This window comes from Mirounga leonina, unplaced genomic scaffold (genome assembly GCF_011800145.1).
Source record: "Mirounga leonina isolate KUSES-001 unplaced genomic scaffold, KU_Mleo_1.0 Mir_129, whole genome shotgun sequence".
NCBI lineage: Eukaryota > Metazoa > Chordata > Mammalia > Carnivora > Phocidae > Mirounga > Mirounga leonina.
Window position 1 is genome coordinate 43,446,327 of NW_023270323.1, and position 14,351 is coordinate 43,460,677.

General features: G+C 32.3%; 1 protein-coding gene across 1 annotated transcript in view; it reads left to right on the forward strand.

The window, feature by feature from the left end:
• The window catches only part of GABRG1 (gamma-aminobutyric acid type A receptor subunit gamma1), a 75,138-nt gene that overhangs the window by 9,509 nt on the left and 51,278 nt on the right, over positions 1–14,351 (forward strand). Inside the window, exon 2 of the mRNA XM_035004418.1 lies at positions 4,461–4,609. Coding sequence (XP_034860309.1) covers positions 4,461–4,609 — 149 coding nt within the window. The remainder of the gene's footprint in view (positions 1–4,460; positions 4,610–14,351) is intronic.

The window sequence follows — 14,351 nt, forward strand, 5'->3', positions numbered from 1 at the left end:
AGTGAGAGTTGTCTAACATGAGTTGCCCTTTAGAGGAGCCCCTCGTCCTGCAGGAATGGGTGTGTACTAGGACTGCCTCTATGTCCAGTTATTGCTGGAAGCAGCCCAGGGAAGTTTGGGTCTGGTGCAGATGTAGGTCTGGTCCGGAGGGCTGGCAGCTGGGGTGTCAGTCAACATGTTTCCCAGGCAGCAAATTTTCAGGGCTGCCATTGTTTTCTTGGCAGAGCATAAAGCTCCGCCTCTCTCTATAAAAGGCTCTGTTTAATTATTTGATTTTATGATTAGAAATTTATTTAAAAATTCTATCTGATTTATAGGAAAAGGCAGCTCATTTTTAGGTAGGCATTAATGACAAATGTATTTATATTACAAAATTCTACAGAAAGACTGTAGCATACTATTAATATACAAACAAAATTCAATTTTCTACAGCTCCGCTAGTGTAGAATACTTAGTGTACTCATTATGCCACTTTCCCATTAAACCTTCAGCCATTTTATACATAGGTTTTGGTAAAACAAATTGTTATATGTTATTTTTCATATAACATTAGAATATGAAAGTAATTTTCTATTTTCGTAGGCTATTCACAAAATCAGTCAAATGGATACATCCATTACACCATAGGGTTACATAATTATTTACTTAAACATACTCAGTATTTAAAATTTGTGCTATCATAGATAATACTGTGATAAACATCTTTTCATATGATAGTCTTCTATATCATTTGTTTGAATAGTTTTCTCCTTTATTAGAAAATAAGATAATTTAGATCAGGAATACAACTTTGTCTTTGCATTTTCAGAAGTTAGCACACTTGCATTACATGATATTTCCTCTATAAATGAACTAAAGCATTGTATTGGAAGTTAAGCACACATGTTAGAAAGTCTTTTCATCGGAGAATGTGTGTGTGATTCCCTGAAATTATTATTCTAACCTTTTGGAATTCAAGGATGGAGATTAGCATCCTATCCATGCACAATCCAAATGTACTAATTACCTACCATAAGTGTTGCTGCATCCTTATGAATTAGAAAACTCACAGTCCAATCACCCTGGATTTTTTAATAAAGATAAAATGAGATGATACTATGGAACCTTCCAAAAAAAGAAAAAAGTGAGAGAAAATAGCCTTCAAATTAAGTTAATCTTCCTGGTTTTATTATTCAATAGAGTATGTCCTGGAAACTCTATAAATCTATTTTTTTCTCATCTGTAAAGTAGAAATATTAATATTTATTTCATGAAATTACTCTGGATTAAATGACATAAGATGTGGAAAGAACGAAGCACACAATTCCTGAAACATGGTAAGAACTTAATGGTGCCCTCTAGGCACTCAGTGGTTGTTAGAAACAATAAAAACATCAATCTTTAAAATAACAGTTACTAATGTTTTATACTCAGGGGTCTAAATGTATTTCCATTAATTATAAAATTATACTTATCCAAATTATTTAAAAGAAGTGCTTGAGCACGAGTCAAGAAAATCTCAGTGTTACCTAAGAAAATCATACTTCTTTCCCCCAAATGAATGGTCACTCAATGTATATAAACATTACAAAAATCCCCCAGCCTGTGAAAGATATTGAGACATCAGATAAACTATGTGAACTATTTTTTTAAATTATGACAAGTACTTTTTAATCACCCAAATAATATCAATAAGATCTTAATGTAATTAAAGAATATTCTGAAAGTAATTTAGAAAGCTTGGAGGGAAGATGTAGAAAAATCAACTATAATGAAATTTCCTTTCTATTATTACCAAAAATGAGGACAATTAGCTTTGTGATAGCACTGAGATTCTCATATTACCTCTGAGATAGCTGGGAAAATGGGAATATAAACCACTATGAACATGTGCTTTTGGATTATTAGGATGTTGCTACTGTTAAAAAATAGAAAAAGCTTTTTATTATTTTTTTTTCCTGGAGACTTCCATTTAACTACAATCATGTTTCAAAGAAAGATCAACTGCTTATATATGCAGTGGCCTGCCTCTAACCCCCAGATGTTTCATTCTATAAAACTGGGGATTTAAAGTTAAATGGATGCTCTAAAATTTGGGTTGTTGCCAGTATTTTAGCAATTCTAATTAGATAAGATAACTTTCCTGGAGGACACACCAGCAGGGATTCTTAATACTTTAGGATTCTCAGTGCTTTAGTTTATGAGTGAATGTGTGTGTGGGTCTGTATATATTTTATTGAAGGAAATAAGAAATTATATTAAATAAATCATATAACTATATTTCAGTAGTATATACTTTTTGAAGTTAAAGACAGCAGTACAATTAATATAAATAAGCTCTTCATTAAAAACCTGTTAACTAAATGTACCATAGGGGTTCACATATGAATTTAAGTTGTGTACTGTGGTGGTAAGCTACCCCCAAATCTCAGTGGCTTATGACACTAAATGTTGATTTCTCACTCAGGCTACATGGCCATTGTAGGTCAGCTGTGGCTTTGTCCATGTTGTCTTCACTCTGGGAATGAAGTAATGGTGTAGCCTCCAAGTATGGCTCATCTTTTGGTAGAAGGACAAGAGAGATATGGTGAACTGTGCACTGACATTAAATCTTCTGCTTGGTAGTGATGCATGTCACTTATATTCCATTAGCCAAAGCAAATCACAAGGCCACACCCGAGTTCAATAGATCAGGGAAGTATAATCCTCCTGTAAGGAAGGAGCATTTCAGGTCACACGACCAAGTTAGAAGTCAGTGGAGTGAAAAGTATAGTTCTCTGACAGGAAGGAGAGAAGAAATATTGAGAATAATAGCCTACCTTATTATCTGCCGATAATAACTATCAATAGAATTACTATGGAGAAGAAATAAGGTAGCAGATACTATAAAGGTAAAGTTTTAATTTATAATGTTAATTTGTACTCATTAAGGATAAAAAGGGTGGATGTTAATTAAACTTATGGTAATAATTTTGCTATATATATATATCAAATCATTCTGTTACACATTTTAAATCTGTAGTATAATATATGTCAATTATATCTCAATAAAACTGGAAATCTTTTTAAAAGATTTATTTATTTTAGAGAGAGAGAGAGTGCATGTGAGTAGGAGGAGGGGCAGAAGGAGGGGGAGAAAATCCTTAAGCAGACTCCCCTCTAAGCTGGGAGCCTGAAGTAAGGCTCGATTTCAGGACCCTGAGATCATGACCTGAGCCAAAATCAAGAGTGGGCTGCTTAACTGACTGAGCTACCCAGGTGCCCCTGGAAAAAAATTTTTAAGAAGGATAAAGACGGTGAGGGCTGCATTAGCTAAGATGTTTTAAGTCCAAAGCAAAAGAAATCTAAAAGGATACCGTAGAAAAATCAACTCAAGATACTGAATTAAATTTGCATGTTTACTGCTAGAAGGAAGACTATCTCTGAAACATATGGAAATAACTCATGTATTTTGGATTTATCTGACTTCACCAATGTAAGTGTTTAGTCTTTGGACTCTTTCTCACTGGAGGACTGAGATTTACTAGAGTAGGTGTTAAGTCTAAGAAGATCATACTCATTTGAAGATGGCATTCTTTATGAGTAACAGAGAAGAGTATTTTGTTACTTTTGATGAATTGTAGATGAATATCTATATTGCTGCATTTTCTACCATGGTGCAGAATTAAGCTGAATCCATGGGCTTGTTAAACACAGGGGTATAGTGAGAAGCATTAACTGGAGAGTCAGGACTTGATTCTCAGCTTTGCTAATAAGTGAGTTTGTGCATTGGCTAGTTCCCTACTGTCTTCAGTTTTCTCATTTATAAAATAAAGGCAGTGGTGTTATTTGATTTCTAAAGTCTCACTTCTAGTCATAAAACTTGATAGTCATGCCCCCCTCCATATATGTGGCAGGTGAGTCACCCATTCATGATTTGATGACAAGATATTCTCTGACAAAGTTCTTGGAATATGATGCCTGTGTTCTTCTGAATTGAAAGGAGGAAACATAGATGTGTTCAATACTTTTTCCTTTAGTCTTCTTTTCTACACATGCATTTTTAAATGTCTCACCAGTTATTACAAATTTTCCTGTATTTATTTACCTTTTATTTTGTATTTTTGGGTATGGTGGTTTAGAGTCACCACGTCCAGTTGTGCAGAGTGTGTAGTGCACAAATCTACGACCACAGTTCACATTTTCAGTGCCTAATCTCTACAGCCTTTAATGACAGCTGTGGTGGCCAAGGTTTAATTTATTATTTCAATATTATGTGTTATGTTTCTTGTACTGAATTCTTAATTTTTGAGTATTATTATATCAGGATGGTTCATATGAGGAAAGCATTAGCCTTACTGAATGTAAAATATTATTAATGCTTTTTCCCCTCTTACTATTTCCTAACAAAATTATAAGAATTATGATTATCTTAAACTCTGTTTTTCAATACAGAATTTGGTTGAACTTTCTATCATTCAGATTTTTTTTGAATTATTTAGTGTTGATAAAGTGGATGACGAAGATGATGAGGATTTAACAGTGAACAAAACCTGGGTCTTGGCACCGAAGATTCATGAAGGAGATATAACACAAATTCTCAACTCATTGCTTCAAGGCTATGACAATAAACTTCGCCCAGATATAGGAGGTAAGTTTGAGTTATCTGTTTGGGATTTTGGTGACTTTGGAAACCTTATTTACTAATGTTATTTTAATCATATAGCTCATATTCCTTGGGTATCTGCTGTATGTCAGAGACTGCTAGGTTTCATAATTATTAGTTAAATTGGCACTGTTGAGAAATTCACAGTCTGATGTGGGAAGAAAGGCATATAAATATTTTTGATGTAATTATTTTACAACTGCTACAATAAAGGGTACAATAGCAAAGTTTTGATAAAACTGCGTGAAAAGCTAAGAGGTATTTCATAAAAGAGAATATTTGAAAGGTAAGTAGGGTTCTAATTTTGTGTCAATGCAGCACTGTTTTAATTAATTATAAGCCTGTAATAGTGTTGGTAATCCTACTTTGTTTTTCTTAGTCATTTGCATTTATGTATAAGTTTTATAATAATTAACTTCTAAGTCCCCCCCAATGGCTTATTAAAAACAAACAAAAATTATAAACCAGCCAGCATTGTCATTGGGATTGCATTAAATCTATGGTCAATATGGGGAAACTGAAATCATTACCATATTGAATTTTTACTATACTAAATTCATGAGCATCATGTATTTCTTTCTTTATATATATATATTTTTATTGTTGCCTATGAAGAAGTGTTGAATATATCTTACTAGATTTAATTCTATGTATTTGGAATTTTTGTTGCAAGTGTAAATAGATTTTTAAAAATTTATTTTCTAATTTTATATTAGCAGTATATAGAAAAAAAGTTATTTTGCATATTTATTTTGTCCACAGGAGCCTTGTGAAATTTTAATTACTTACTGTTATATTCTTCTAGATTTTCTACAAAGATAATGACTTACAAATAATGACTACATTGCAAATAGTATCTATTTGCAAATAATGAATATTTTACTTTATTTCCAAAATTATACAGTTTTCATGCCATGATGCATTGGCTAAGACTAGAGTAAATTTTGGATAGTTTTGGGCTGTTCCTAATATCAGGAAGAGCAATTCATGTTTCACTATTAGGTATGATTGCTGTAGGCTTCTTTTTTTAAGACATTCTTTGTAAATCCTTTCTCTCCTTATTTTGCCAGAGTTCTTTTTTCCTCAATGTTTCAAATAATTTCTGTACAACTATTGAAATAATCATATGATTGTATATTGCCCTTTATTCTACTTACCATTTGTTCTATAAGTAACTGTCTGATTTTTAAACCTTAAACCAAATTTTCATTTCTGGAATAAATAGCACTTAGTTGTGATATGGTAACTTTAAAAAATATCACTAGATTCAGTTTTGTATTTTGTTTTGGAATTTTACATCTATGTTCATAAAGGAATAGCCATTTATTTTACTTCCTGTAATGTCTCTTTCAGTTTTGGAACCAAGATCATGCTAAGGTCTACAAATGAGTTCTGTTGTCCCTCACTTTTCATCTTTGAAAGAGTTTATCTAAAATGGATGCTATTTCTTCCTTAAATATTTGGGAGAATTATTTGGTGAAGTCATGCTGGCCTAGAGTTTAATTTGGGAAAGAATTTTTTAACAATTCAATTACTTTAATAGTTTTAGTAAGTTGAACCTCTTAAGGAATATAAATTTTCAAATTTACCAGTGTTAAATTGTTTCATAATAACTTTTGTGATATTTTTAATGTTTCTAGGATCTGAGTTTTTTTCCCCTTTATCATTTCTGATATTAGTAATCTGTTCTTTTATTTATGAATCAATCTTGAAGGACTTTTTCAATTCTATTAGTATTGTCATAAAATCAAAATTTGGCTTTGTCAATTTTCTCTGTTGAAAAATTTACTTTTTTTTTAAGATTTATTTATTTGAGAGAGAAAGAGAGAGAGAGAAAGAAATGCACAGGGGGAGGGATGGAGGGAGGAAGAGAGAGAGAATCCACAAGCTGACTAGGAGTGTGGGAGCCTGGCAGGGAGGCTCAATCCCAAGACCCTAGGATCATGACCTGAGCAGAAACCAAGCATTGGCCACTTAACCGACTGAGCTGCCTGGGGGGTCTGAAAATTTTTCTTAAATTTCATTGTTTTACAACATTTGGCTTATTATGTTAATCTAATTTCCTCATATGCAATTTGATGTTTTCTCAGATTGCTTTAATTATTTAATTTTAAGGTAAAACTTAGACTTAATAAAATAGCATCCATACGTGGAATTTCCACAAACCCTTTAACCCTAATGTTAACATTTTATATAACCATTGAAATCCTAACCTAAGTCAAGAAAATAATATCAAGAATACCATTAACTACTCTACAAACCTTATTTAGATTATGGCATGTGCCTCACTAATGTCTTTTTATTTGTTTCGGAACTCCAACAAGGATCCCACAATGCATTTTGTTCTCATGTCTCTTTATTTTCCTCCAATCTGATATAATTTTTATTTTTCTGTATGTTTCATAAACTTGATAACCTTAAAGAGTACTGGCCAGTGGAATGTCTGTCAGTTTGTCTGATGTTTTCATTATTCCACTAAGTTGATACATTTTTTGCTAAGGATAACACGGAAGTGATGTTGTGCCCTTTCAGTGTGTTCTATCAGGAGGTACATGATGTTAGTATATCTTATTGCTGGTGATATTAATTTTAACACTTGGTTTAGTATGGTTTCTTCTAGGTTTCTCCACTGTAAATTTATTATTTTTCCCCTTCTAGATTAATACATATGTTGTGAGGAGATACTGTCAGGAGGACAGCCAACTATGTAAAAATGTCTCAGCACATGTTTGTCCATTAAGCTAATATCCATCAATGATTCTTAACTGTAACAGTATTTATTACTGTGCTGTTTGCCAAATGGTGACTCATTATTATCATCACTCCTTCTATACATATTATTTGTAATTCTACTATAAGGAAGAGCTGTGGCTTATCCTCCATTTATTTATCTACTCATTTATACTCAGTGTAGACTTACACATATGTTTTCTTTTATAGCTTATAACCCATTATTATCATTATTTTGTTGCTAAAAATAAACTTGGCACTGGGACTTCCTATAGTTTGGCTTCTGTGTCCTTTCATACGTCCCCATCATTTTCTGATCACATCCTTACTTTTTAGTACATAAGATATTCCTGGCTTATCTTGATCCAAGCAATAAAATTCACCATTTCTCCAAGGTAGTTAGAAATCAAGATCAGGGGTGCCTGGGTGGCTCAGTTGGTTAAGCGACTGCCTTCGGCTCAGGTCATGATCCTGGAGTCCCGGGATCGAGTCCCACATCGGACTCCCTGCTCGGTGGGGAGTCTGCTTCTCCCTCTGATCCTCTTCCCTCTCGTGCTCTCTGTCTCTCATTCTCTCTCTCTCAAACAAATAAAATCTTAAAAAAAAAAAAAAAAGAAATCAAGATCAGGGCAGTAGGCATATTCATTAATATTGGGTGTTATTGCTCCTTAACCATTTCAGTGAGCAGAATTAGAAAATATATGTTCTACAAACACATTCATGGGCATCTATATTTCTATATCTGTCCTTTCTTACATGTATTATAAACCATGAGTTCATACTGATAGTTCTGCTTCCAAACTAAACATCATGGGGTTCATTCTAGTGTTTCCTCTTTCCTCATTTGTAATTCCTTTTTCCAACAGTGAGACACCTGGCTCTGATTTATCCATAGTATATTTTCTTATTTTCTTATTTTTTCAATTCCAGTAAATACAAAATGTAGTTCTAAAATTTTAACATGTCATTTGTCTATGTCATTTGTCTATGAAAACAAATTAACTAGAATAAAATACTCAAGTACAATTATTTTCATCTTTAGCTTTACAGAATGTAATTAAAATATTGTTCAACAAAGTTAACTTAGGTTCTTATCTTTCCTATTCCCTTCAATGGTTAGTTTATTCATTTCTAATACGGTTTGGCTCAAGTATTACTGGCTATATTCCACTTTGAGTGGAATTCATCCATGTCTACTTTTAGTACTTGCATGGTTTTATTTGTTTATATTTAATTCCTTAGTCCATTAGGAGTTACTGTATGGTACAAAGTATGAATCTATTTTTTCTCTTTACTGAATGGCTTTTCTGTTGGCTAAACATCATTTATGAAAGAAATCAATCTTTGCTTCTGTTATTTGAGACACCCACTTTCTCATATTTTACATTTTCTTATGAACTTTGGTTATTTCTGATCTTTCTGTTCCATTCCCTCATTTGTTTTTCTATGTGTCACTACACTATAGTAATAGTAGAGACTCAACAGTATATTGAGGCTAAAACATTTTGTATTAATGTCTTATAAGGCTAATTCCATGTCATATTTTCATTTGTTTTGTTTTTCCTTTCAGTTTATCTGGCTTCTTTTTTTTTGAGAGGGAGAGGGGGTTGGGAGGGGTGGAGAAAGGGAGAGAGAGAATCTTAAGCAGGCTCTACACCAGGGCCGAGCCCCATTCGGGGCTTCATCTCATGACCCTGAGATCATCACCTGAGCCAGAGTCAAGAGTTGGTTGCTTAATTGACTGGGCCACCCAGGTGCCTTATTTTTGCATTTTTTAATAATAATAAATTTAGCTCTATTAAAAAAAAACCTCACAATACTTGTTTGTATGTTTAGTGGGATCGCGTTAAATTTGTAAATTAACTTTGGGAGAACTAAAATCTTCATAACACTGAGTCAACTAATATGGGAACATGGGCTGTCTTTGAATTCTTCATATTTATTTTGCATCTTTCAGGAATATTTTAAAGATTTACTCATACAGATTTTTCACATTTTAAAAATTGAGTCCTAAGTATTTAATTTTTTCCCTGACGTAAAGGGTAGTTTCTCAACTATAATGTCCTCTACTGGTTATTAATTTTGTGTATCAATGTTATTGATTTATGAATGCTTATTTTATATCCTACCACCCTCCTGCTGCTTTACTGACTTTTTTATGGTTTAAGCATTATCTGACTTTTCAAAATATGCTATCGTATCGTATATAAAGATAATTTTATTTTTTCTTTACCAATTCATATGCAACTAATTGATGATGTCTCTTATCTAATAGCATTTATTAATATCTCTAGTATAATATTGTGTAATAGTGGAGATTGTGAGTAACTTGACCTTTTTCTAGATCTTAGTGGAAATGACTAATGTTTTGTCCTACAAAGATTTACATTAAGAAATTATCCCTCAACTTTCTTGGTTTTGTTTTTATATTTTTTATTTATTTATTTATTTATTTATTTATTTGAATGAAATCTTTTTTTTTTTTTTTAAAGATTTTATTTATTTATTTGACAGAGAGAGACACAGCGAGAGAGGGAACACAAGCAGGGGGAGTGGGAGAGGGAGAAGCAGGCTTCCCATGGAGCAGGAAGCCTGATGTGGGGCTCGATCCCAGGACTCTGGGATCATGACCTGAGCCAAAGGCAGACGCTTAACGACTGAGCCACCCAGCCGCCCCTGAAATCTTTTTTTTTAAGATTTTATTTATGTATTTGTGTGTGTGGGAGAGAGAGCACAAGCAGGGGGAGCGGCAGGCACAGAAAGAGAAGCAGACTCCCCACTGAGCAGGGAGCCTGATGCCGGGCTTGATCCCAGGACCCTGAGATCATGATCAAACCTAAGGCAGCCAATTAACCGACTTAGCCACCCAGATGCCCCTTGCTTTTGTTTTTAAATCAGGAAATTGGTATTAAAATTTGTCAAAGGCATTTTCTGTATTTCTGGAAATAATTATGAATATTTTCCTCCTTAGATCTATTAATATGATAAATAATATTAATTGAAACAATTTGCATCCTGGAGTAAAGCCTCCTTGGCCATGAGGTGTTGGATGAGGTGTTGGATTCCATTTGCCAATGTACTATTTAGTATTTTGCATTGGTATTCATGAATGATATTCATGTTTCATTTTATATTTGAGTACTGTCTTCATCTTTCTTAGATATCCTTTTTATATTTGTTTCATGATAGGGAGTTTTCATTTATTCTCAAAAGTCTAGCAATTTATTGAGCTTTAGTGACAACTGGTCTTTGGAGATTTTGTAGAATTCCATTGTAAAATTATCCAGGTCTCATGTTTTTTGGAAATAATCACCTTGTTTTCCTATGGAAATTGATCTTTTTATACTTTATACTCTGTCAGGATGAATTTTGGTAATCTGTATTTCCTTAAGAAAAATGTCCCTTTTATCTATGTTTTCAAGTTTATTTGCAATGAAGTCTTCAAAGTAGTGTCTTAGGATTTTAAAAAGTTTCTTGTGTTTCAAACTTTACTTTTGCTTTTGTAATTTCTTACTTTATATGTTGTATTATTACCCCCTTTTTTTGGCCAAGAAAATTAAAATACTATTTTCCTCTACTTTGTTAATGTCCTCCAAAGCTCAGGATCCCATTTATTAATGAGTTCTACCATTTTTGTCTTAACTTCCTCATAATTTCTACCTTGTCTTTATTGCAACCTTCATTGTATTTTATTTTGTTTTACTTTTTTCTTGTTTTTCTAGTTTTTGACCTGGGAATTTAATGATTTCTTTTCACTCTAAGTTTTTGGCATGTTACTATCTGTCTTTCCTTGCTTCTTTTGTAGATTTTGCCTCATAAAAGTAGCTACTTTGTTATTTGGTTTATAAATATCCTGTGTATTATCTTCACAATGACTTGTGGCTTTAAACATTAAAAAGGAGACCTTAATTGTCGTTTCTAAAGCTTTTTGACTTAACTTATGCTTAAATTATGCTTCTTTTTCTTCTGTTTCTTCAGTTCAATCAATTCTCTGGTCATTTCTTCCTATTTGTTTTTTTCATGTGTGGGATGGGGAGAGGACATTTCTTTACTTATTTCCTGAATTTCTGATTCAAGGGTTTTTTTTTTTTTTTTCTTACCCTCAAATAGTTGTTTGAATCCTTTTGACCGTTTAGAGTATTGTCTTACAACTTTTTTATTTTTTGGGTTAGTATTTTTTGAAGAGATTTTCCACAGCTGATTTGTCCTGGGTCTTGATCTCTTATTTCTGCAACAATTTTGTATGGATCTCTTCCCTTTTTTCCCTACTGTGTTTCTAGTTTGCAAGTATTTTTTAAGATTCCTAATTCATCGACGTTCTTTTATGTCATTATAGCAAATCCAGATACTTTAAATGAATTTGTTTGTAGGTGGTGCATGTTTGTTTCATGCTAGGGGAGGGATGGTATGATTTCCAATTCACTGGTTCTCTTTTCTTGTAGGAGCATGAAATCCCCCCCTTTGCTTCATTTCCTGCACCCAATTTTTAAAGCCCGCTTCTTTTTTCCCTTTTGACATTTTTTTTCCCACCCCAAAACTACTTATTTTGGAGACTGCTCTTTTACATCACATATATTGGTAGATCGCTTTCCTGTTAGTTCTTGTTCTGGCCATAGGACACATTTTAAACACTTTCAGATTTATGGCATGCTCATTCTCTCTACTTGTCCTCTTACATCTACTTTTGGTAAGTAACTCTCTTCTTTCTTCCTCTATTTAGCTTAGTCTGCTTTGCTTACTACAAATTCTTGCATTAGAACAGATTTGAGAAAGAGCTTGAGAGATTTTTTGCCAGGATTTGGTGGTTTTTGTTTTTTTATTTTTCTTTTACAGTTGTTTTAGAATTTGGGCATTCTCTGTCTTCAAGTTATGCTGAGGCCATAGTTTTTGGGTACTTGTATTTTTCCCTTTTTTGTTGTTCTATATATTTTTGGAGGAAATATTAAGAGATGAAGACATAAGAAATTTGTACAAATTTCCTCTAAACTTTTCTTTAGCCTTTCACAGTTTATTCCTTTATAATTACTTCTTGGACACATTGGCTAGTTTAAGTGAATAATGCTTAATTTAAAAAACTAGGTTGTATTGTGGATATATTTTTGTTATTGATACCTAACAATTCGATTTTTCCTCCAAGAACATACTCAAGTTCAGTTTATTATTCTTGTTGCTCAAATAATCTATATAGCAACTTTTTTGTGTTATTTTTTATATTTTTGTATTAAAAATACCTAACTAAAACCATTAATTTTTCTATTTTTCTTAAGTCCATTCAGTTTTTGCTTAATATATAATGAAACTCTTTAGGTACATACAAATTTAGGATTCTTATGACTTTTTATTGAATAGAAGTTTTATATTTGGATTTTGTTTACTTTATTGTTAAGTATTACAATCTTTTTCTTTTAAGTAAAGTGGTTAGCGCAGATAAATTTAAGGTAAGTATTGTATATATATTTTTTAAATCTACTGCTATTATATTTGTTTTGTTTTTCTAATCTGCTTAATCTGCTCTACAAAGTTTTTTTTTTCTCTATTCTTTCCCTCACTTGGATTCATTACATAGTTATAGTTTTATTTTCTCTTTATAGTATCTTATTAAATATAAAATTATCATTTTAAGTGATTAAAATGTTTATTCTTACTTTATTAGATTTAATCATAAGCAAATAACTTTATTACAATTCAAGGACATTTCAAGCCATTTACCACAGAAACTCTAGTCCTTTTTTGATATTATATCTATGTATTTTTATGCTGTATTTTGAAATAACAAAATTATTTTAAAGCGTTTAAAAGCAATTAATGTTTACCAAGAAATTACTCCCTTTGGTATTCTTTCCTTTCTTCATACTGTGTTTCCATTTAGAAAAATATTCCTCTCAGTATTTCTTCTGGTGTAAATCTCATGGCAAAAAATTATTTCAGTTTTTATTGAAAATATTTTTATGTCACCTTCATTTGAATGATATTTTCAATGAATATTTAAACTCAGGGTAGCTGCTGTTTCCAAACTTTATAAACCTCACTCCATTTTCTTCTCAATTCTATTATTTCCATTGAAAAAAATCACTTTTCAACAACAATGTTACTGTTTTAGAAATAAACTATTTTTTTAATCTCTGTTTGTAGGTTTTCTTTGTCTTTGTTTTCTGCAGTTTTATATAAGGTTCCCAGACTTTTTTGTTGTGTTTTTGGTATTTGGGAGAATTTGCAGGATTTCTTGAATCTATTTGTTGGAATTTCTGATTGCTTTTGGAAAATTCTTCGCCAATATTTCTTCAAATATTTTTTCTATCTCAATTTCTCTGTAGCTCCAATTGCTGATGTTTGACTCTTTCCCTATGTCCAGCATGTCTCATACACTTTTATATAATTTTCATTGTTTCTCTCCGTGTTTCATTCTTTTTTTATTATTGACCCCTTTTCTAGTTTCATAATTCTTACTTGTAGTATTTGCATCTGATTTTTAAAGTATTTCAAGTATTTTATCAAATTTGCCATCTTTTCATCATTTTCTTATATATATTAACTGTAATTATTTTAAAGTCTGATAATCACAATATCTTGATCACTTGTGTGACTTTTTAAAAAATTTCTTTTTTGGGGCGCCTGGGCGGCTCAGTCGGTTAAGTGTCTGTCTTTGGCTCAGGTCATGATCTCAGGGTTCTGGGATCGAGCCCTGCATCAGACTCCCTGCTCAGCGGAGAGCCTGCTTCTCTCTCTCTCTCTCCCTCTGCTGCTCCCTCTGCTTGTGCTCTCTCTCTATCTGTCTCTCTTTGTGTCAAATAAATAAATAAATAAATCTTTTTCTTTTTCATTTTATCTCTTGGTTTAAGGTGATTGACCTGTTTCATTTATGCTATGTTAATTTTTTATTGAATGCCAGTAGAGTATATTAAAAATAATGGAGATTTAGATGATGTTATTTCTTTCCAGAGAGGATTTTAATTTTGGTAGTAGAGTCAAGAAAGGAAATTGCCTTCATTTGGCTCAA